At 44.5% G+C, this 22,837-nt stretch overlaps 1 protein-coding gene across 17 annotated transcripts in view; it reads right to left on the reverse strand.

Moving 5' to 3' along the window:
* Window positions 1-286: 286 nt before the first annotated feature.
* LZTR1 (leucine zipper like post translational regulator 1) overlaps window positions 287-22,837 on the reverse strand; it is a 279,906-nt gene continuing 257,355 nt past the window's right edge. For 8 of the 17 annotated variants that reach the window (XR_010601021.1, XM_065595073.1, XM_065595077.1 and 5 more), the window contains 3 exons: window positions 17,296-17,376; window positions 5,548-5,659; window positions 287-4,224 (listed from right to left, as the gene is read on the reverse strand). Coding sequence is in view for 15 of the 17 variants with exons in the window: in XM_065595073.1 (XP_065451145.1) it covers window positions 4,175-4,224; window positions 5,548-5,659; window positions 17,296-17,376 (243 nt within the window). In the remaining 2 variants the exon portion in view is untranslated. Of the gene's footprint in view, window positions 4,225-5,547; window positions 5,660-16,716; window positions 17,190-17,295; window positions 17,377-22,837 lie in introns of those variants that run through there. The other 9 variants (XM_005311754.4, XM_065595079.1, XM_065595075.1 and 6 more) reach the window with 4 other exon arrangements.

Consider the following 22,837-nt stretch of genomic DNA (forward strand, 5'->3'; position numbering starts at 1 on the left):
GAGTGAGCTCTCCACTACTGCATTAATGGAAAACATGACTCTGACTAACAGAAACACATGGAAAAAATACAAGGATGCCTGACCAGGCATGAAACTCTTTCATACAATCACAATTTAGTCTGTATTAATCACTGATACTTGCAAACTATGTTCTCATTTATTTATCTTTTGAGCCACTTTTAATGCCCTGCATGACCTTGACGGGTTCTGTTTTTTGCGTGTTTTTTCAGGTTTTGCAAATAATGAACATTTTACTTTGTTATTTATATGCTATTTCCGCTCTGTGTACGTATTTATATATGTTTTATTTCGTTATATACATATATTTTACATAAAAACAATAAAGTTAAAAAAAAAAAGAAAGGGACAAAGGACATCTGAGGACTTCCAGTAATAGTAAGACAGCTACATCACAGTTTTCTCAATAACCTTTCCTTAAAAAGGCCAGGGCATTAAGTGGTTAGGGAAGATTATTTGGACATGGACTTAACAAGCACTAGACAAATGGGCAGCACAATGGTAATTCCGTGCTCACAAATGCAAAGTAATGCACCTTGGAAGGAATTAATTTAGACTACTCACATACTCACTACTCCCGGGATTTAAATTAATGTAACCAAAAATGTCCCAGGTATCACCATAAACAACTCAATGGCAGTCATGGCTCAATGGCAGCAGTGATCAAAAAAGCAAACAAGATGTCTGGATGGATCAGCAATGAGATAGAAAACAGTACTGAAAATATTATAATGCCATTCTATAGATCATTGGTACGCCCTCATCTGGAATGCTGCCTTCAGTACTGGTCATCCTATCTTAAAAAAGATACAACCTGCAGAAAACCCAGGGATTCTGCGACAGAAGATAAAAATTCTTAGAGGGATGGAAAGATCTTGAAAAGATCAGGACAAGTTACTTTAGAGAAGAGATGACTCAGAGGGTACATTACAAAGGTACACAGAATGATGAATGTTACAGAGATTTATATTCCTATTTATCCTTTTTCAAATACAAGAACAGGAAGACATTTATGGAACTGAAAACTGATAAAAGGAAATACCCTTGAACACAACACATAATTGCTGCCAAGATATTATTGAGACCAAGAGCTCAATGGGATTTTTAAAAGGGTTGAGGATTTATATGGATAATTAGAACAACCACAGTGAGAGGAGAAAAAAAAGGAGGTAACCCTTCACCAATCTCTGACTGGTGGGAGTTAGGGAGAAACAACTCATAAGGGCTGCTTAACCCACAGCATCCACTACAGAATTCTGGCATCTTCCTCTGAGTCAGAGACAACATACTACTAGATGAGATGCACAGCTGGTCTGATCTGGAATGGCAATTCTTAAGTTCCTAGCACTCAAATAGAGTGTTGCCAATCTTTATTAATAATGGTGCTTCATTTTACCCGTCAGGAGGTTCAAATAAGAGCTCCCAGGCCTAACTCACCTAGCAGGTCTAAAATCTCAGTGAGACTGGATGAAACCCAACCTGAAAATTTCACCTTTGTTGCTGTGCTGCCAGAATGTGGGCAGTCTTGTGCACACTGTAGATCAAAAGCTCCTCCATGTGAGAGACATTTGACTGTTTCCATGTAAAGGCAGCTGTAGTCAGTGTGAGACTCCCATCCAGAACAGTTCTGCTGACTGATGCTCCAGACTATATGGTTCCATTTTGCTATAAAGTAAGTTTTACTTTGCACTTGAGATAACTAGGGCATACGGTTCGTTGTAAAAAAACATGGGTTTGCATGTGCCTCTGAGTTCTGAGAATATAGACTCTATGCAATGCTGACAGCCATGGGTGTGAACCACAGGTTCCAGCTTTAAATTGCCCTGAAATTCTCAGAAAGTGGAGTCGATAGGGTTAGTGGTAGTGGCACATAAGTGCTATTTACTGGTACACTATTTACTGGTCAGTTTAATTTCCAAATGAAATACAGCGCATATACCAGAGGAATGGGTGTATATATTTGGAGAAGGGGTGCATCTACTAGAATTCAGTTCAACAGGCATGTCCTGCTGTCAGGTGTCACTCTGCCTTCTCCAGTCAGATCCACCTGCACACGCAGCTAGCATAAATCCTTAACTGGGAGGACAATGTATAAAATAAAATAAAGCACATCCCTTGAATTAACTGAAGGGACAACAGCATCTAACACCCTGCTGGTGAACAGCAACTGGACATCACAAAAACAACCATCTTTTCAGACACACATATGAAATAGTGAAGCTAATGGTACAGCACAGGTGTGTAGCTCTGGTATCTGCTGGAAACAGACCTTTACTGCCCTTAATTAGAGATCCAAGAATCATAGAACTGTTAGGCTGGAAAGGACCTCAAGAGATCACCTAGTCCATCCCCCCATGCTGAGGTGGCTAGTGTATAAACATCAGCTACCTGGCCACTGTATTTCTACTGCAGGTCTGTCCACACTCTCCAGCATGAGAGCCAAATATATTATCCCCAAAAGCTGAGGGGCACCAAATCAATGCTTGGGGGCGGAGTCTCTGGCCTCTTCTGCTCCCATTGAACTGCTCAGACAGTGACCAATGGAGTAGAAATGATCCATGAGCCCCTGCTGGGTGCAGCTGCTTAGCCACTCCCCCCGCTGGCCATTTGCTACATCCCAGGGAAGGGAGATTAGTTTTAGTTGCTACATTATCTGCTTTGTTACTAGTAATCCCCAGCAGGCACAGAGCCAGCATATTCAGCTCCTAGGACTCCCTCCCCACAGTGCCCCTGGCACAGGGGTAATGTCAGGGTGCAGAGGGGCAGGTTGAGTGTAAGCAGGGGGTAGTGGCTGGTGTATGCAGTGCTGCAGCTGTTGTATGGTCTCTTGGGGACCCTAATCAGTTGACGCAAGTTAGATCATGGAATTCCTGTTGTTGTGTCTCAGCTTTCCTTCCTGGCCTGCCCTGGGTGCTGTCTGGGGTAAATAAGCAGTCCTTTATGGATGCTCACCTAAGCAAAGCCTTCTGAATGCCTGCCCTGTTCACCTAGGCTCTCCAAGACCAGTAGCAGTGTAGGCAATGAAGAAGCCAGAGCTACTCTCTCTTCCCCTTTGATGCAGCAGGTGGCCACAGAGGGCAGCCTACAGTAGGAGTGGGATAGCGGATGCTCACAATAAATCTGCTTTGAGGTTGCATGAGCAGCAGTGGGAGGTGCTTTTCATAGATTATAAAGCTAGAAGGACCCTCTGTGCTCACGTGTATAACACAAGCAAAAAAAAAAAAGGTCACAGGATCAATTCTGAATCAAATGGGGACTTTCCTAACATAGTCACCTTAAAAGGCCACAGGTTGGACAACCCTGTTCAAGTGCTTCCTTTTGCTTCATTTCCCTCAAGCTAAAACAAAGTGATTCCTGCCACGCAGGCAGAAGAGCGTAGCTATTTACTAATACATTATTTCAGAAAGGCTTGACAGGATAGGGTTAATAGATTTTAAAAGTCAGAAGGGGCCATTATGATTATCTTAGTCTGGCCTCCTGCAAAACACTGGCCCGAGAATTTCACGCTTCCGGTATCCAGCCCAATAAGGTGGTTGAATAAAAGCTTATCTTTTTAGAAAGACACCCAATGTAGATTTAAAGATTCCAAGTGATGGAGAATCTATAGAAAGCCTTTGTATTCTGGGCCAATTATCAATTAACTGTTAAAATTGTGCATTTTATTTCCAATTTAATTATTGCTGACTTCAACTTCCAGCCACTGGATCTTGTTACGATAAAGCCCTTTAAATAGGTTTCACTAAATGTTGTGTTTCATAATATTAATGATCCTTTTATCCATTACTGTTTATATTTTACAAAAGAAAAGCAATAGGCCAGATTCTGAACTCAGTTACACTAAGGTAAATCTGGAATAAACTCATTGCCCCCAGTAATTTCAATTTTACGTTGGTATGGCTGAGACCAGCTTCTGCCCCAAATACACAGATGTAAGCCACGCAGATCCACAAGAGTGCAATAGTTCAGATTTTCATGCTCTTCACAGGTCTTCTGCTTTATTGTGTTGACATTCTGAGCAGCTCAGTATAGAGGGATTCAGCTGTAAAGTGCAGCCCTTTGAGGAACAAATGAAAGAGGCCTGGAAGTGTTTTATATGTCTGAACCCAGCTCTGCAAATTGCTTGTCTGATATGTGATTGGCTAATGATTCTATGATGTCAAGAAGGAGCGGCTGACTGAGGGATCGCAGGTTTGGCAACTTGGAGACCTTCAGGGAAAACAAAAACAAACAGAAAAACACACAAAAAAGGAAAAAAATTAAAACCATAGTTTAAATATCACTGTTTAATCCCAACCGACCCATACTAGACATATACAGGTTAGTGAAATCCAGTGATATTCCATTGTGTCTATATTGTCATGTTACTAGTAAAATGACAAGCACACAGAACCAGGCTGTAAAGCTCCATGAAAATCACCACAACTGTAGTTTCTATGTAAAATAATAATTCTCCTTTCTTGTCTTCTGGTTTTAGACCGCCTTTGCAATGGGATGGAGTTGAAGGTATGTCAGGAAATCTGACACGAGAATGACAATAATTATTCATAATAATGATTCCATAATTAATATACAGGATGCAAACTAGTGCAGGCTAAAACATACCTTAGGCACCTAAACAGCTTTGAAATTCATGCCCTTTGTATTTCTGCTGACATTCAGATCCACTAGAACTGGCAGCTCAGGATTTGTGCAAATAATCTATCGACTCTGTTCTGCTGTGCCCTGAGAAGTAGCTCAAAGTACTGCTCTATTTAGTGCACATGACATTTTTGCCTGGATCTTTCAAGCAGTTAAAGAATGCCATGAGAACCAATAATCAACATGTGCATTGAAGCTTAGCTTACCAATTGCTCTATAATAATGTTTATTTTCTGACAGCATCAGACTGAATGGAGACTTCACACAAACCCAAGTTTTCTCTGAAGAGCCATTTTCTGACCTTGAGAAACATCCCTATTTTACCTTATATTTTAGCCCAATAAATGGAGACTATTTGGATATCTTTTTTTACTTGCTTAATAATATTTCCTCCTATTTTTGTAGGTCCAGTGTCTGTAGTGAAGAAACAAAAGCATTTTGTGCATCTAGTATAACACTGAAATGAAGCAGATGAATCAGGCCACTTCTGGAAAGAAATCAGTACACAAAGTTATATGTCCAAAATAAGGGGCAGTAGACAATGTGCAGGGGATGGAAGGATAGATCCCATTAACATTAGTGGGAATTAGGCACCTGCACCCAAGAGCATATTGCATTGAGATAGGATTAAGACCAAGGGCAAAGACACAGAACTATGTCAGAGTATAAACAAAAAAGAGTTTTATTAGGCATTTGTATAAACCTGACACACACTGGGAGACTAATGTATAACCTTGCCCAAAGTATTACAACAATATAGTCAGCTCTCCAGTTAATATTCTTTTTCTCTGATATTCTGAATAGGGAACAGCAACCCTTAACCCGTCAACAGAGCTGAAGGAGACTGTAATGGCCACATGTTCATATCGTGCTGAGCAAAAAGTTACATACCAAAACCTCCGAAACACAACATAAACATTACAGCATTTGGATTTCTTGAAAGCTGCAGGTATTCTCCTTCCCTAGCACTCAGTCTTTCAATGATAATTTGATGAGCCTGTCCCTAGAATCAGACAGTTTTTAATTTACAAAACAGAATTAAAAGAAAAAAATTAGCAACAATGACAGAAATTTAACAAAATGTCAGAGTTCAAACATTTTCTGAAATGATGCATTTTGTTCATTTTTCTGGCCACAGTGCAACACTGGACGCAACATTAGTTTCAAGTTACTTGTTACTGATCAGGTCTACCACAAGAAAGTCAAGACTACAGCCCTGCAAATCTGCGGATATCTGCTTTATATCCACTCAAGACCATGACACTGCATTAAAATAAGACATTTTGCACAGCAGTAAACGCAGCCGGATAAACACTCTATGACTGCCAGAACCTATTGTATAATCTCATTTCCAAATGGAAATGTAGAACATGGAATGCTGAATCCATTAGGTTAATTCTAGCATAGATTATGTCTTTCCAGATTCTTCAATATTTCTGTATTTTTTTCAGAGATCATACATTTTAAATATTACTTGTATGCAGTGGTCAATTGTGTCATTTTGGTCTTTTGTTTTTCCCTGATGCAGTTCAGTTTTTTGAATGGAAAGAATGCAAAGATGATAGAAACAAACACCCTCCTCCTTATTTTGGGCCTGACAGTACCTAGGTAGGTGTGCAAGCGAGGTGCACTTAGTGGACAGAAGGGACAGCCCTGTTTGGTTACAGATCCATATGTGACTGTGGGTAAGTCCCTCAGGGCCAGATTTCCAAAGACATTTACGTACCTAAAGGTGCATGTAGGCATCTAGGGCTAGATCCACAAAGGGACTTCGGTGCCTAACTGCCATTCTAGGGGCTTAACTAAAAAATGCGAGTGTCCTTGAGATTCTTACCCTCTACTCAGCTGCTGCCCAAAGTCCATAGCTACCTACGTTTTTGCTAATAAAATTTCCTATATGCCTAAGTTTCTGCCAGTGGCATTTTCAAAAGCACCTAAATAGATTTGGTGCCATTCACTTCAATGAGAGCTAGACGCCTAACATGCTCAGGCACATCTGAAAATCCCATTCTGTATCTATCTGCATCTTAGGCACCTAAATACCTTTATATATCTGGTCCTTAGTCTCTCGGGGATAGATTGACAAAGGGACTTTTAGGTACACTGCCTCCCAGTAGAATCCTTAGTCTTGAGTCAGGTGCCCAGGCTCCCTATACAATGCTTGGAGAGAGAGACAGCTGAGCGAGGAGCCTTGCTAAGCCAGTAAGCAGAAAAAGCCAAGGCAGTTAAATGCCTAGCTCTGGGCCTGAGGGGGGCGCCTAGCTGCATTTGGGATTCTCAGCTGTGAACCCTCTCTTGCAGCTACGTGTCTTAGCTAGGCCAGCCCCTTCTCAGGAAAAAGGAGCAAGAGAAACTAACCATAGCTGCCCACTGGCTGTGGCACTCAGCCCTGATGCAGGAGACCAGTTTTCAAACTGCCCTTATGCCTGATTCAGAGCAGGTTTGTGATCTTGATTTTCCCACATGCCAGGTGAGTTTATTCTGGGATGAGTGTGCTACTGCCTCTCCTGTTGGACATGTCCACTTCATATAAATAATGAAATATTCATTGGAACAGGGACTTGTCCTTGTCCTAGGTCAGTGCCTTAGTCACTGAGCTATTGTCAAGCTCTTTCCTGTTCCAATGAATTGTTAATTATTTCATACAAAGTGGAACAGCTTTAACAGGAGACACTAAGCAAGCCCCATCCAAGAGCAGGCAATAGCTGAATGATTAAAACACACCCCTTGCATGTGTGGGGCCTGGGTACAAGTCCCTGATCCAAATCAGGCAGTGCAAGGATTTGAAAACAAGTCTTCTCTATCCCAACTGAGCGCTCCCAACTCTGGGCATTGGGTACATGCCCACAGAGTTACAAATGTCCTTTGTGCAGCTTAGACATGCTCAGAGTCTGCTTACCAGATTGGGGAACGCCTCATTTGTGAATCCACCAGGGTTTAAGTGTAAGAGAGGGCTCTGAGCAGCTTGGTGATTTCAGTGGTTTTGTGCATGCCTTCTGGCAGAAACTCAAGTGCCTACAGTGTTAGGAAGTAGCTGAGTGGGGGTTGATGATCTCACTGGTACCTAAAAGTTGGACATTGCCATCTGCAGTGGGAGTTACACACTTAATTCCCTTTGTGGATCTAGCTCTCTGTGCCCTTGTTTCCCATCTATGAACTGGAGTTTACAGTGCTTCCTTACCTCAGGGGAATGTTGGGAGGATAAATATAGTAAAGACTATTAGGAGCTCAGATACTAACGTGACAGGAGCCATATAAATTTGCCAGATTAGACATGTTGGCAATTTTTCGTCTGCGAGAGACGGTGGGAATTGCAGCCTATGATGTAGATGATTTGCAATGTCTCATGTGACTGAATAATCCAATCTGAGATTTGCAAAATCTTTGGCAGTTATTGCAAATGTCTGTATCTTGGTTGGGAACTGCTTCCTTCCTACAGGCTCTTTTCTCTTCAAGCTGTAAGAACCAGCTTCTGTCATGGACTTTGATACTCTGATGGAGACGATGGCGCCACTTGTTACCGTCACTTGCCAAGACTTCCCGTGGGTCAGGATCAATTCCAAATTCCTTCATATCTTGCTTGCATGTGTCTTTATAGCGAAGCTTGGGACGTCCTGTTGTTCTTGTTCCCTCCAACAGCTCCCCGTATAGCATGTCCTTGGGTATGTGTCCATTTTCCAACCTACTCAGATGGCCCAACCAGCGCAGTCGTCTTTGCTTGAGCAGGGCTGTTACACTTGGTAACTTTACCCTTTGAAGAACCTCTGCATTGGAGACTTTAATTGCCATTTGGTGTTGAGTATGTGGTGTAAACAGTGTAGGTGGAAACTGTTTAACCCTTTCTCCTGATGAGCATAAGTTGTCCATGTTTCCCCACCATACATGAGAGTGCTGAGGATGCAGGCTTGGTACACTAGCATTTTGGTCTTGATGGTAAGCTTTGAGTTGTTTCATGCTCTTTTAGTTAGTCTGCTAAAGGTGGTGGCTGCCTTTCCAATGCGAACATTTAGTTCTTCATCCTGTGAGAGGTTGGTGGTCACTGTAGAAGCTAAATAGCTGAACTTTTGGACTACTTCTAGCTGATTTGCATTTAAGGTAATTGAAGGATCTTGTGGAACCCCCTGTCCTAATACAACCATTTTCTTGATGCTGATAGTGAGAGCAAATGCCTGACAGGCACTTGAAAGGAGGTCTATGAGTTCTTGTAGTAGATCTTCATTGTGGGCTAACAGGGCATCATCATCAGTGAATAGAAGTTCCTTGATTAGCACCTTTTTGACTTTGGTCTTCGATTTCAGTTGGGACAGCTTGAAGAGTTTGCCATCTGATCTTGTGTGGAGATACACTCTATCTTTCATGTCCTTAAACACACAGTTCAAGAGTACCGAGAAGAAGATTCCAAAGAATGTAGGCGCAAGAACACATCCTTGCTTCACTCCGCTTTTCATCTCAAAACTGTCGGAGGTGGACCCGTCAAACTGGACAGCTGCTCTCATTTTATTGTGGAATCACCATATAAGACTTAACAGGGTTGATGGGCATCCTATCTTTTCTAGTATTGCAAATAGACCTACTCTGCTGACTGTGTCGAATGCTTTGGTTAGGTCCACAAAGGTGATGTACAATGCTAGGTTTTGCTCTCTGTACTTTTCTTGGAGTTATCGCAGAGAAAATATCATGTCTATAGTTGATCTTCCAGCCCTGAATCCACACTGTGATTCAGGGTAGACACGATTTGCCAGCTGTTGTAGGCACACTAAGAAGACTTTTGTGAAGGCTTTTCCTGCTACACTTAGTAGCGAGATACCTCTGTAGTTGTTGCATCACCCCTCGCCTTTATTTTTATACAAAGTGACGATGTTTGTGTCGTGCATCTCTTGTGGTACCTCACCCTCTTTCCAGCATTTAAATAGCAGCTGATGAAGATATGGTAATAGGCTGTCTTTCCCATACTTGAGGATTTCCACTGGGATGCCATCTTTTCCAGGAGCCTTGCCACTTGATAGCAAATCAATGGCCCTGCTTAGTTCTTCTACAATGAGCTCCACATCTAGCTCTGGCATGACCTGTAGAGTTGGTATTTGGTCCAGTGATTTGCTGGTGATGTTTCTTTCTTGTGCATATAGCTCTGAATAGTGTACAACCCAACAAGACAAGTGCTTGCTTTTATCTGTAATGATTTCACTGCTGTGCAATTTGAGAGGAGCAACCTTGTTGACAGTAGGACCTAGAACTTTCTTCATACATGACTTTGAGGTTTTCTGTGTCTGAGGCTGTCTGTATCTCTTCACAGAGCTTGATCCAGTAATGATTTGCACAGTGTCTGCTTGCTCGCTGCACCTCAGTTTTTGCATGCTGAAGTCTCACTTTGGTGCTCTCCTATTGGCTTCTTGTTGTGTTCCAGATAGGCTGTGTTCTTAATGTTGATGAGAGGTAATAGTTCCACTTCATTTTTTTAAAACCAGTCCTTTTTTGATGGACTCTTCCCCCGAAATGTAGCTCAAGCTGTTTCATGGATTGTTGTTCTTAAATCTTCCCCAAATTCCTCTGCATTCTCTGGTAATGACTTCCCATGCATGCTAAGTTCAAAAGCATTCACAAACTCCTGGCATTTCCTCTGTTTTTTGGTGTCAATAGCATTAACTTTGGGCTTGCTCTTAGGTTTTGCTCTATGTAGTTTCTTGGCTGTAATCTTCACTTTGCGAATAATCAAGGAGTGGTCAGTGTCACAATCAGCACTGTGGAATGTGCGAGTGTTCTGCACTAAGGGTAGGTCTTTCCTCCTGACGATAACAAGGTCTAATTGGTGCCAGAGACCTGATTGCCGATGTCGCCATGATGCTTTGTGGCAATCTTTTCCTGTAAAATATGAATTGGAAATGCAGATTTGGTTTTGGGCGCAGAATTCAAGAAGTTGTTGGCCATTCTCCTTCATCTTGCCAATGCCAAAATATCCTAGGCAATCTGGCCATGAGTTGTTGTCTGCGCCGACTCTTGTATTAAAGTTACCAAGGTGGAAAAGTTGCTCAGTTGATGGTATTCTTTTGACGACTTGATCCAAAGAGTTGTAAAATGTATCCTTCTCCTCGGGGCTAGATTTCAGTACTGGTGCATAGGCACTAATGATGTTCACCGAGCCGATGGTCGTCTGAAGTTTAAGTTAAATGATATGCTCTGATTTCCCGATTGGTGTCTCTAGGAGCTTTACCCACTTGTTTTTCACAGCAAAACGGACACTGTGAAGACTTTTCTTCGCTGCTTTTACCTTGCCAAAAGAAGGTGTAATTGGCCTCTTGGACAGAACCAGCATCTGCAAGTCTTGTTTCCTGAAGTGCTGCAATGTCAACATTGAGTTTGTACAGCTCACGGTCTAGCAAAGCTGACTTCCATATGCTGCTTGTGTATTGTATCAGAGGGGTAGCCGTGTTAGTCTGAATCTGTAAAAAGCAACAGAGTCCCCTGTGGCACCTTTAAGACTAACAGAAGTATTGGGAGCATAAGCTTTCGTGGGTAAGAACCTCACTTCTTCAGATGCAAGAGCATCTGAAGAAGTGAGGTTCTTACCCACGAAAGCTTATGCTCCCAATACTTCTGTTAGTCTTAAAGGTGCCACAGGACTCTCTTTTGTGTATTGTAGGTTATCATCATCTGTCAATCCCGGACACACGGTCCTGACATTCCAGCTTCCAGTCCAGAAAATTCTTGGTTTCTTATTTTTGCCAGGTGCCAGATTTCCGTCTGCCTTTCAACTTTTGGTCTAGCCCCATGCACCCCAGGAGGTGGACAGACTGTGGTGGTTCAGCACCTAACTTTCTGGGGGCTGCCTGGCTTTGTGGTGGGTGGTGGCTGACCAATGGAACGCAGTGATTCTTTCCACCATCAAAGATGACCTGTGGCGCCCTCCTCTATGCCAATCAAGTGAGAGCTTATAACCCATAACTGCTATCTTCCGTGTTGTGTTCATGTTGCCAGCAAGGATGGAGTGTCCTCTCCATGTGATGTGGCTGCAATAGCCTGGGTAGTTGATAAGAAGGCGCTGCTTTGCCCATGTGTCAGTGTCCCCCTCTTGACTTCACTGGTTTGAACCAAAGGAAGGATGGGAGTCGATACATTTGGAATCAGCTATGCTGCAGGAGTTGCCAGTGCAGAAGAGATCATCCATCTACCTACCTTTCAGGGCTCCACTCCTAGACTGGTTATCAGCCACAGCTGAATGGCCCAATCTGTCCTGTGTGGCTATCATTGGTAAAAACACTGAGTGAATTTGCTCATCTGCCTTTTGATGGCATTTCTTCCATCAAGGATTCCACTACTCTCCTCAGGCGCTCATCAGCCCAAAGCGGTTGGCGCTTCCTGAGGTTTCTTGATTTATTAACCACTGCCCAGCACTCGGCGTTGACCAGTATAGGTTGTACCGCTTATGGTCATAGCGCTCAGGGCCGGCTCCAGGCACCAGCGCAGCAAACAGGTGCTTGGGGCAGCCAACGGAAAGGGGCGGCACATCTGGGTCTTTGGCGGCAAGTCCCTTGGTCCCTCTTGGAGGGAAGGACCTGCCGCCGAATTGCCACTGAAGAATGAAGTGCCGCCGATCGCAGCTCCCCCCCCCCCCCCCCGCTTGGGGCGGCAAAAACGCTGGAGCCGGCTCTGATAGCGGTAGCAGGTTTTCAATTCTGACCTGACCTCAGGTCATGAGCCCTGCAATTTGCATGTGGTATGTAGCTGAAGTATGCTTACCTAGTCACAGGCAAGTCAAACTTGGGGGGAGGGATGTGTAAGCTTATGCTTGTTTGTATATGGATAAAATAGGTATACATTTAATGCTCATCTAGGTACTAAAAATCAGGCCTTTCTATCTAGTGTTATCAACCACAGCACCCATACTATCCTAGCTGAAAAACCTGCATTCCCAGAACTCTTCCGTCAGACAAAGTTTGGCTAATGCAATAGCAAGATGCAGTATCTGAGTGGAACTGGGAGTTAGGCATTGTGATGCGGAGCATTGCCATGCCTAACTTTTGGGCATCTAGAATATCACAGGGATTCACAGAGCCTGAATCAGGTGCCAATATGAGACATGGGGAGATCTAGGTGCCTAAGAGCAGGATCCAAAAGCCAGCATGGTGAGCCAGAAGCTGCTTCAATTAGCCAATGGGAGATCATGAGGAGAAAGGTGTATTCTAATCCCCGCCCCTCTTACAAAGTTAGGCACTTAAGTCCATGCTGCAGGGAGGTGCCTATCTCTGCTAATGATTCACAGGCAGGAACCTTCTTCTGGACTGCTGGCACCTAAGCAGGCACCTAAGCTGCTTTTTTGCAAGAAACACAGGAGGAGGGGCCCACCATGTAACTTTTAGCCCAGTGACTAGCATGCTCACCTGGGATGTGGGAAACACAGGGTCAATTCCCCCTTCATGCAGAGGATGGTCTCCCACCTCTCAGGTGCAGGCTCTAACTCAGGGGTCGGCAACCTTTCAGAAGTGGTGTGCCGAGTCTTCATTTATCACTCTGATTTAAAATGTATTACGCATGCCAGTAACACATTTGAATGTTTTTAGAAGGTCTCTTTCTATAAGTCTATAATATATAACTAAACTATTGTTGTATGTAAAATAAATAAGGTTTTTAAAATGTTTAAGAAGCTTCATTTAAAATTAAATTAAAATGCAGAGCCCCCCGGACCGGTGGCCAGGACCCGGGCAGTGTGAGTACCACTGAAAATCAGCTCGCGTGCCGCCTTCAGCACGCGTGCCATAGGTTGCCTACCCCTGCTCTAACTACTGGGCTATGGGACATTTTGATGTGGGCCTTCCTCAGTCTCTCCTGATAAAGCTATTCCACTCTGGATAAACAATTAAAGAATCACTGGAGCATGGGTCACCTTCTCAGTGAGTGCCCTCCCACTAAGCTATACTCCCTGATCAATAACTCTTACATTCAGGTAACTCACAATCCTTTCAGAACTCCTGTATTGCTGCACACTCCCCTCCAGGCTGTGCATCACCCATTAGCAGATGCAGCATACTCCTCCCATTGTGTCCAGCCATCTCTGCTGCCCCTGCTCTTTCCCCTGTGCCCAGACTCAAGATCTAGGGAGGTACTGCATGACTGTGCATGGGCTGGGGCCTTATGCTCCCTTACTCTGCCAGTAGTGCCAACTCTCAGGATGTTATTACAAAGTCTGTAAGGGGATGGAGGGGTGAGGCAACAAGCAGCAAGAATGTGCATTGAAGAATAGCATTCTTGTTAGCTCCATGAGTTCTTTACCCAGGAAATGTGACCACACCTCTGTAGGGAGGACTAGGGTTTGCAGGCTTGTTGGAAGTAGTCTGTTTTAATGGAGGGACTTGAAGGAGGAGAGGAGGTCCTGCAGAGCAGGTCAGGGAGGGACCTGTGTGTGTAGGGAGCCATCTGGGGAAAGCCAGGGAGGCGGGAGTCGGGAAAGGATGCCAAGGACTTAGTGAATCAGGCAGTTTGAGCACAGTAAAGATGGGGAGAAGAAAGATCTGTGGGCATATGTGGGAATCAGGCTGTGCAAGGCCTTAACGAAAAGACAAAGAGCTTGGTTTTGCTGTAGAAATGGAGAGGAAAGCCAGCCAAAGGCTTGATGCTATCAGAATGGCAGGCAAGGAAGGCATTTTGGATGGACGTGGGTGTCAGGCAGGCCAGACAGGATGCTGTTGCAGAAGTTAAGGGAGAGATGACAATAGCAAGAATGGAACCCTGTGGATTTCAAGGTGAGAATGGAGAGGGATGAGCAGGTTTTAGGTCTGTGAGGCAATCTAGCAGGATTTAGTGATAGCTTCAATTTGGGGTGAAGTGGAGGGACAGAGAAGAGGAATCCAACGTAATACGAGGGATGAGATACTGCAGCAGAAAGAGAAAAGAGAAAGCAACCTTGACAGCAAAGGGAGAGAGAGGAGAGGGCTTCAGGAGAAAGGGAAGGAGCTCAGTTTTAGTCATGCTGATTTTGCTGACACTTAGAAATTCAGGAAGGGATGTCAGAGAGGCAATCAGAAATAATCGACTGGGTAGAGCTTGGGAGTGGAGAAATGAATTTGTGAATCTTCACCAGAGATGCAACAGCTAAAGTTGTGTAACCAGATGAAGTTGTACAGAGACAGGGAGTGAGAAGAGAAGAGGAGCGGGCCAAGAATGTAGCTCTGACAGACCCTGAAAGAGAGACAGAGTCCACGAAGTAGCCACTGAAAGAGTGGTTGGGGGTGTAAGATGAGAACCAGAAGAGCCCAAAGTCCAAGGCATTGTCTACATGGGTAAATTGCATTGGTTTAAGTTAAATTAGTGCAACCCCCTATGTGGACACTCTTGCTCCAGTTTAATAGTGTCTCATTTTGGTTGAACTAACGGCTTGGCTACACTTGCGAGTTACAGCGCAATAAAGGAGTCCCGGGCGCACTAGCTCACTACCCGTCCACACTGGCAAGGCATGTAGAGCGCTCTGACTCCGTGGCTACAGCGCTGCTGGTACTCCACCTCGGCGAGTGGAATAACGTTTGCTGCGCCCCCACTGAAGCACAGCGGCGCCAGTGTGAACGAGGTGTTGCATTACTGCGCTCTGATTGACCTCCGGAAACTTCTCATAATCCCCTTAAGTCAAATGGCCACTCTTGTCATTGTTTTGAACTCGCTGTAGGAATGTGGATATGCCCTTTCAAAGCTCCGTTTCTGACAGCTGGCTGCTTATCTGTTCTGAGACAAAGGAACCATTACTGAGGAATGCTGCTTGGTTTGAGTTGGGGGGGGGAGGAAGGGGAGGGAGGTCTGCTGCTGTCTGAACTTACAAGACACCATGCTGACATGCTCTCAGACCCCCAAAAACCCACTTTCTCTCCCTCTACATATACACAACACACTCCCTGTCCATCCCACCCCCCACATTTGAAAAGCACGTTGCAGCCACTTGCATGCTGGGATAACTATCACAATGCACTGTTCTTTGTGGCGTTGCAAGAGTTGCTAATGTGGCCAAGCCAGTGCGCTTCCAGCTGAGAGTGTAAACACTCAACAGCATTTTCCCTGCTGCAGTCTCCGAAGGTTGGTTTAACTCCCAGTGCTCTACAGCTGCAAGTGTAGCCATGCCCTAAGCCTGTTCCTATTCAGATTATTAGCATAAAAATCCACTCTTAAACTGAATAGTGTCCATATCAGGTTAACTGAATCTATTGAAATTCACACCATCAGTTAAACTGGGGCAACTTTATCATGTAAACAAGCCCTATAAAGCCAAGGAAGGAGAATCACTAGGAGGAGGGACTGGATCAACTGAGTTAATGGTTGTAAGTGTAAGACTGAGGAGGATGAGAGAGGCAGAGTGGTCTTGGGATTTGGCCAGGAAGAGGTCATCAGTGACTTCGTTGAGGGCATCCAGTGGAGGTACAGATGCCAGATTGTAGGGGATTAAGAATGAAGATGGAGATGATGAGACAAAAGAAGTAAACTATGTGCTTCAGCAGCAAAAGGAAGGAGTGAGATGGGACAGCAGTTGGAGAAGAAGTGCAGGAGGGAATCAAGGGCGTTTTTTTAACAATAAAGGAGATGGTATGTTGGAGACAGAGTGGTTGAGGGGGAGGTGGAAGGATGAGATCAGTGAGGGAGATCTACCTTTGAGAAAAGAGTAGGTCAAAGGTGCTGGGTGCGGGGTTAGAGAAAGAAAGCAGGAGACATATTGCTGAGTTGAAGACTGGGATGTAGGGAGAGATGGTACAGGATGGGAACAAATGAGGGGGAGGGGTAGAAGTGGAAGCTCATGCTGAATAGCAACTGGTCTCTCCTTAAAAAAAAAAAAAAAAAAAAAAAGAGACAAGATCTTCAGTGGAGAAGGGAAGTCAGTGCAAGACTAGAATCAAAGGTAGAGAAGAATTAGTGCGGTTTTCCATTCTAACTCCTGTTTTCATTTGCTCATAACTTTCTAAAATGTTCACCTTTCAGGCCAAGGTCTGTTCTGCTTCTGGGTGGTTGGGGTTCTTTGTTTGGATAGACAATGTATTGGATAACAATATTCCCATCAATAAGGGACCACATATCATATGACACAAACTAACAGGGGATTTGAATTTCAGTCTTTTGACATTTTATCACTATTTAATACAATAATCCATATTTAAGTTTCACAAATATGGAGGCTGCAGAAGATCCAGCCCAGAACATAATGATATATTTTATGAAATCATGTAATATTACCATTACCACTACCACATAGGCAGTACTTCCTTCACCAGAAAACTGAGCATCACATTTATGATTGCCAGAGAGAGAGAGAGATGCTTGTACATTCAATACATATCAAACATATCTTGTCATACATGTCAGAACCCAGCACTGGTGTGGCACAGAATGGCTAAGAAAGAAAGAAAAGGATAAGAAAATGGTGGGAGTTCTGAATATCTGCTCTGTTTTGGTACATTTTCATGTCTCCAAAAAGCTGGTCTTTCAGATAAAAAAAGAAAAGAAAATCAGGTATTGTCCCCAGTATGCCTCTCAGTAACAATGTCCAGTTATAAGCATAGCAAACTGTCCTGTGGAGCAAGAAGAATTAAATGAAGGCCCAGATTAAGCTGCTCTCAGCCACGGTAGTGACAGAGGACAGCAGATTCCCAGAAACCCAGAGAAGATCCAACCAACCTTGGTGAATTGGTGAACAATGATATGTAGGCAGTGCTTCTTCATGTCCAGAGCCTGTGTCTTGTCAGCTGCCTCTAAAATCTAGAGCAGAACAAAGTTAAAACTCTCTTCTCTTTCTTCTTCTGATGAAAATCTAACTCACAGACAAGTGCTGACTTTATGCAGAGAAGGTCATTTCCCTATACTTGAGGTTGCCACCAGCTTTCCATTCTGAACTGGATTTTGGATGTTGTGTGAGGTTCTTGTCAGAAGATAATTTTCATGGAAATCTGGAGATGACTCAGGCTATGCATGGAGCCAGATTGTCTCAGGTGCCAGAATGAGACTGGTGCAGGCAAAGGGAAAGCTATATCCTAGGCTATGGGTTGGGAGCAATCAACGTAGGAGGGGGCACTGCTAACTTTATACCAACTGAGGATTCCCTCTACCAGGGAAATTCTTGGTTGGCTGGATTTTGGCTCTTTTGCACGACCTGGGCAGCAAAAAATGAGCAGGACCAGGGCAGAGGATCTGGTCCAGGATCTTTAGGAAAAAATAGTTCATTTATGGTAACTGTTGTTCACTGAAAGTTGCCTCTATGCATTCACATTTGTGAATTTGACGCCCCCAATGATCTGCTGATGGAACCTCTACCAAATCAGTGTCCATTGGGTCTGCATGAGCACCACCTACTGACACTGATGTTCAACGACTAAGCCTATACAAGGAAATCCAGTACCCAACCACCTCGGCTTCTTCTCCTATACCAAAGTGCCAAAGTATGATGAGAACTCTGAATGGAATGGGGACAGGAAGTGTGAATGCAGAAAGATAACTCTCAAAGAACAACTGTTATCAGTTTCTTCTTCCAAGTCCTCTGTGCATTCCCATTTGCAGGAGATTAGCAAGCAGTACCCACAGAGATGCAAGGCGGGCTGAGGAGTTTGCATCTGAAGAGAAATTGTAGCACTACTTTCCCAGTCCCGGCCTCCAAACAGGAGGTCAAGATTAAGGAACAGTGCTTGCTAAGATGTGACCTGAACTCTAAATGAGTGCTCTACAGAACTCCCTACTGGGCACCAGTTTGAACATGCCACACAAATGGCTTTAATGCATAGTGGCAAGGGAACCTTAGTCCAAGAATAACAAAAACAAATGGACAAGGTGATCCACTTGGATAACCTGTGAGAAGAAATAACCTGTCCCTTGTACCTCTTCCCATATGCTAAATTAGCCTAGTGCTATTTCAGAAGGGCTTAGTTCTCTACGGACAGAAACAGAGTGCCCTTCTCACATCCCCTGGGAGTGGTGTGAGTTTTGAGGAAGAAAACCAGAAAGGATACAGACTGGTTAATATGAAAATCCATCACTATTTTAGCAATTAAGTTTGGGTGTGGATATAGAAATCCCTCGGCCTTATGTGTACAGCTAGGTCACCATTAAATCTGCAACTGACTGACCCTCCAAGCTGCAAGTCCAAAAAGCAGTTCCCCAGTGGTTCAGAGGTGGGGTTCCATGACCTTTGCTAGCACCCAGTCCAAGTCCCATGCAGAAAGAGGCTCCCTCACAAGAGAAAGATGTTGGCAAAGCCTTAGACGGAATGTGTGATTGCAGAGTGTGGGGGAAATGAACCCCCCAACCGCACTAGACCCTGGCAGATGGAGTTGGCATACAGAATTTGCATTCTGATGGACTTTTGGGGATGCATTGAACAGACTGGTCTCCTTTTGGTAATGGTCTAGAATGGAGGGAGCACTCTAGAACAGTCCTTCAGCCATTGCCCAAGTGGAGCATATCTTCCACTTTGAACACAGCACATGTGTGTCACACGTTTTCTAGACTGAAGAACCTTTCTCACACTTGCAGAACAAGACAGGTCAGAGTTGGTTAAGAATCTATCAACCCGGCAGTCAGATGAAGGGATACTAGATCTGGATGGAGAATTCTCTTCCAGCCTGAGATAGCAGGTCAGGAGATAGTGGAACGTGACATGGTAGCTCAAGGGAGGATGCAACAGCTTGGCATACCAGCGCTCTGAGATACTCTGGAGCAATGACAAGAGTTTTTAGCCTCTCTCAGGGTACGAGGTACTGGCAGGAATGTATAAAGTTCTTGCTCCAGTCCATGAGGAATGTGACCCTGAGAGACTCCTCCTTTCTGACCATTGTTGAACAGAAAATGTGACCCTTTCTGCCTTGATAGAAAAGCATTTTAGCACAGATGTTTACGTGAAGAAGAGATGGCAAGACAATAATGTTTCCAGAGACCACTCATGTTGGTCTAGTCGCCTTGGCCTGAATGCATGAAAGGAATTAGGTGCCTAAGTCCCTATTTTAGGCACCTAAGTCCCACTTTCAGCACCAAGGTGATGCACAACCCCCTGCCAAACCCTGCAAGCACCTGAACTCACTCGGTGCTCAGGAATTTGCAGTAAAAGTTCCCTAGATGCCTATTTTACTGCCTGTGGGCAGGCACACTGCTGTGTCACCAGGGGTGTCCAGATGCCTAACTCCTGCCTAAGTCCCATAAGACTCAGAAAGAACCAGATAATTTGGCAAAGCTGATATTGCAAGGTTTGCAAAGTTTGACCGGTACTGTGAAATCTGTCCTCTGGCAGCAACATCTTGTCCACAAGTTAGTCTCAGACTATGCCAGTAAAAGTGAGGCTCTTACAAGTGCACAATTCAACATGCCTCACTTGATTTTGAGCCCCAAAGTCTTGCAGGTCAGGACCAAAGAGCAGAAGAGCTCCTGCCATGATCTGGCTTTGAGAGGTCAGTTGTATAGATATGACAAAACATATATTCCTCTTTTCCTTAGGTGGGTTGCCACCACAGCAGGCGGTCAGTAAACACTCTTAGTGCTATATTGTAAAAACTTTTCTCCTATGCAAAACTTCATGCATTTCCTATGTGATTGTTTTATGTCTGTGAAAGTAGGTGTCCTTCAAATCAAGAATCATGTATCAGGGCTTGTCTATATGAGCACTAATTTGCAGCAAGCTGGGGTGAAAACATAGTGTGCGGCATGCTAGTGTGGGGTAAGTATCTGTAGGAATCCTGCTGACACATACTAAAAGTTCCCTAATGCACTTTAATCTACTCCTGTTTCAAAGTGGGGTAGATCAAAGTGTGCCAGGGAACTTTCAGTGCACAACAGCAGGGTCCACATGAATACTTAGTGAGTGGCACACTAGTGCAGGGTAGATTTTCACTCCAGCTTGCTGAGAACTCAATGTTCATGTAGATACGCCTTTAGTCTCTTTGGAATAGGGAGGGGGATGACGAACCAGCAGCGGTTCTCAACCTTTTTCTTTTTGAGGCCCCCCAACATGCTAAAAAATCTCCACGGTCCACCTGTGCCACAATTGTTTTTCTGCATATAAAAGCCAGGACCAGCATTATGGGGTAGCAAGCAGAGCAATTACCCGGGGTCCCCTATCATAAGGGGTCCCACAAAACTTAGTTGCTCAGGCTTCGGCGTCAGCCCCGGGCGGTGGGACTTGGGGCCCTGGGCTTCAGCCCCATACAGTGGGGCTTTGTCTTTCTGCCGAGGGCCCCAGCAAGTCAAATGCTGGGCCTGCTTGATGGACCCCCTGAAACCAGCTCGTGGCCCCCCAGTGGGCCCCGGACCCTTGGTTGAGAACCACTGCCATAGTGATCATCCTCATTTTGAAGGTTCTGATCTGTCTCTTCAGTGTTCTGAGGTCTTGTATCAGGCAGAGGCCATCCATCTTCCTGGAGATCAAGGAATACCTCAAGTAGAAACCCAGAACTCCTGGGGACCCTCTTCTGTGGCTCGTTTGGTCAGCGTAGGTTGACTTCCTCCCAGAATGAACTCTTGTGAGAAGGATCTGTGAAGGGGGGCCAGTGAAGAACTGTATGAAGTAACCTTGATGTGTAGTCTTCAGTACCCAGCAGTCTGATGTGATTTCAGACTTGGCTTTGTAAAGTCTCTAAAGAATGTGGAGGTGGTAGATGAAGAGAAGAGTGTGCAAGAAACTGGAACGTGGCTCCCAACTGGGGTGTCAAACTTGAGGTCTGGAGACCAACGATACAAGCACCACACCAATGTCGTCAGATGTCACTGGTATGGTGCTCTGCTCTGTTCAATGTTGATAACAGTCGGCTGCATGTGTGTGTTCCCTCTGAGTGCTGCCCCGGCTCTGTGCAGATAGCTGACACAGCAGACCCCAAGAGAACCTCCAATGACCACAGAGATTCAAAGGCATCCAGCCAGATTTATTGTCAAATGAAGCATAGTAATAGTTTCCCACAGACTCTATAGGACATAGTACGAATATGTGCCCCCGGACAATGGACCGGCTCAGTCAGTGGCGGGACTTACCACAGACCCGTAGGCCAGACAAGACAACCCTTCACTCCTGACAAACCCTTCACTCCTGCAACCCCTCTATGTGTTAGGGTGCCACCTCTCACTTTGTACATGTTGGTTCGAACAAAACAACTGTATCCTTCATGTTATCCTCCTGCCCTGTCTTTAGGATGGGTCAGCATGTTCCTTGTTATCTATGTGGCATGTGCTAGTACCAGAATGTTCTGGTACCGTCCAGGCACATGTTTATATTAGTAGTGCTTAGTACCTTTTAGGTATGTGTATATTTGCAACATCAGCCTTCTTCTTGCCAGCTCCTGTGAGCAGGGCCTGCCTCTGGCTCACAGCTTAACTTTGCTTTATGTTAGCAAAGTCTTGACTATTACTTTAGTTCAAGCCTTAGGTCTCATACCAGGCCTCTGATACAAGGGTTTATATTTCAGGGCCTCATCTTACCACAAAAGCCTCTAAGGTTTTGTTGATTTTTTCAGTAAAATGGCCTTAACTTTCAAATTCTGTATTCACACTTGTGATTCTGGGGTAAGGTCTGAGGACTTAATTCATGAATATCTCTGTGGCTGTGGCTCTGTTGCAAGGGGCAGAAGTGTCATAGGCTGCATGGGGGGAATGACAGGCCATACTTCTGTTTCAGTGGCAAGATCCTTTGCTGCCTTACTCTGATCTTTAGGAATCAAATTCAGAACAATAGCATCCTAGAGGGTATACTGTTAGTGTCTTGTCGCTGCCTGGTAACTGGCAATACACATGGATCCCAACAAATATGATTTCCTACTGGGTGAGGAAATTCTGTGCCCAGGGAGCAGATTTAGTACCCTTTATCTTTTCTAATGCAGGAGAGACCACACAGTTCAAGTACCACCAAGTAGTGCCCTTAAAGCTTTGTGAAGGGAAGGCCACAGCAACATCTGTGAACTCCTGATATCATGGAAGACAGAGTGCTCTGTGGAACTGAAGAGGTGCATGAAGGCTGATGGTGATGGTTCACTCAAAGGGAGCCTGAGTGAAGCCAAAGGGAGACGCTGGGCATCACTGAACAGGAATTCCAGAGATGAATCAGGAGAAAGTTCCAAAGCCAAATTGTGCACCAGTGAAGCAAAAATCTTGTGTGGGGACTAGTTGACTAGTCTTGGGAAAAGTTGACAGATTACCAGGAACATGAACTGGGGAAGTCTGCAGCTGTTGCAGGGCCATTGACGACTAAGGAGCT

This window comes from Chrysemys picta, chromosome 4 (assembly GCF_011386835.1).
Source record: "Chrysemys picta bellii isolate R12L10 chromosome 4, ASM1138683v2, whole genome shotgun sequence".
Taxonomy (NCBI): Eukaryota; Metazoa; Chordata; order Testudines; family Emydidae; genus Chrysemys; species Chrysemys picta.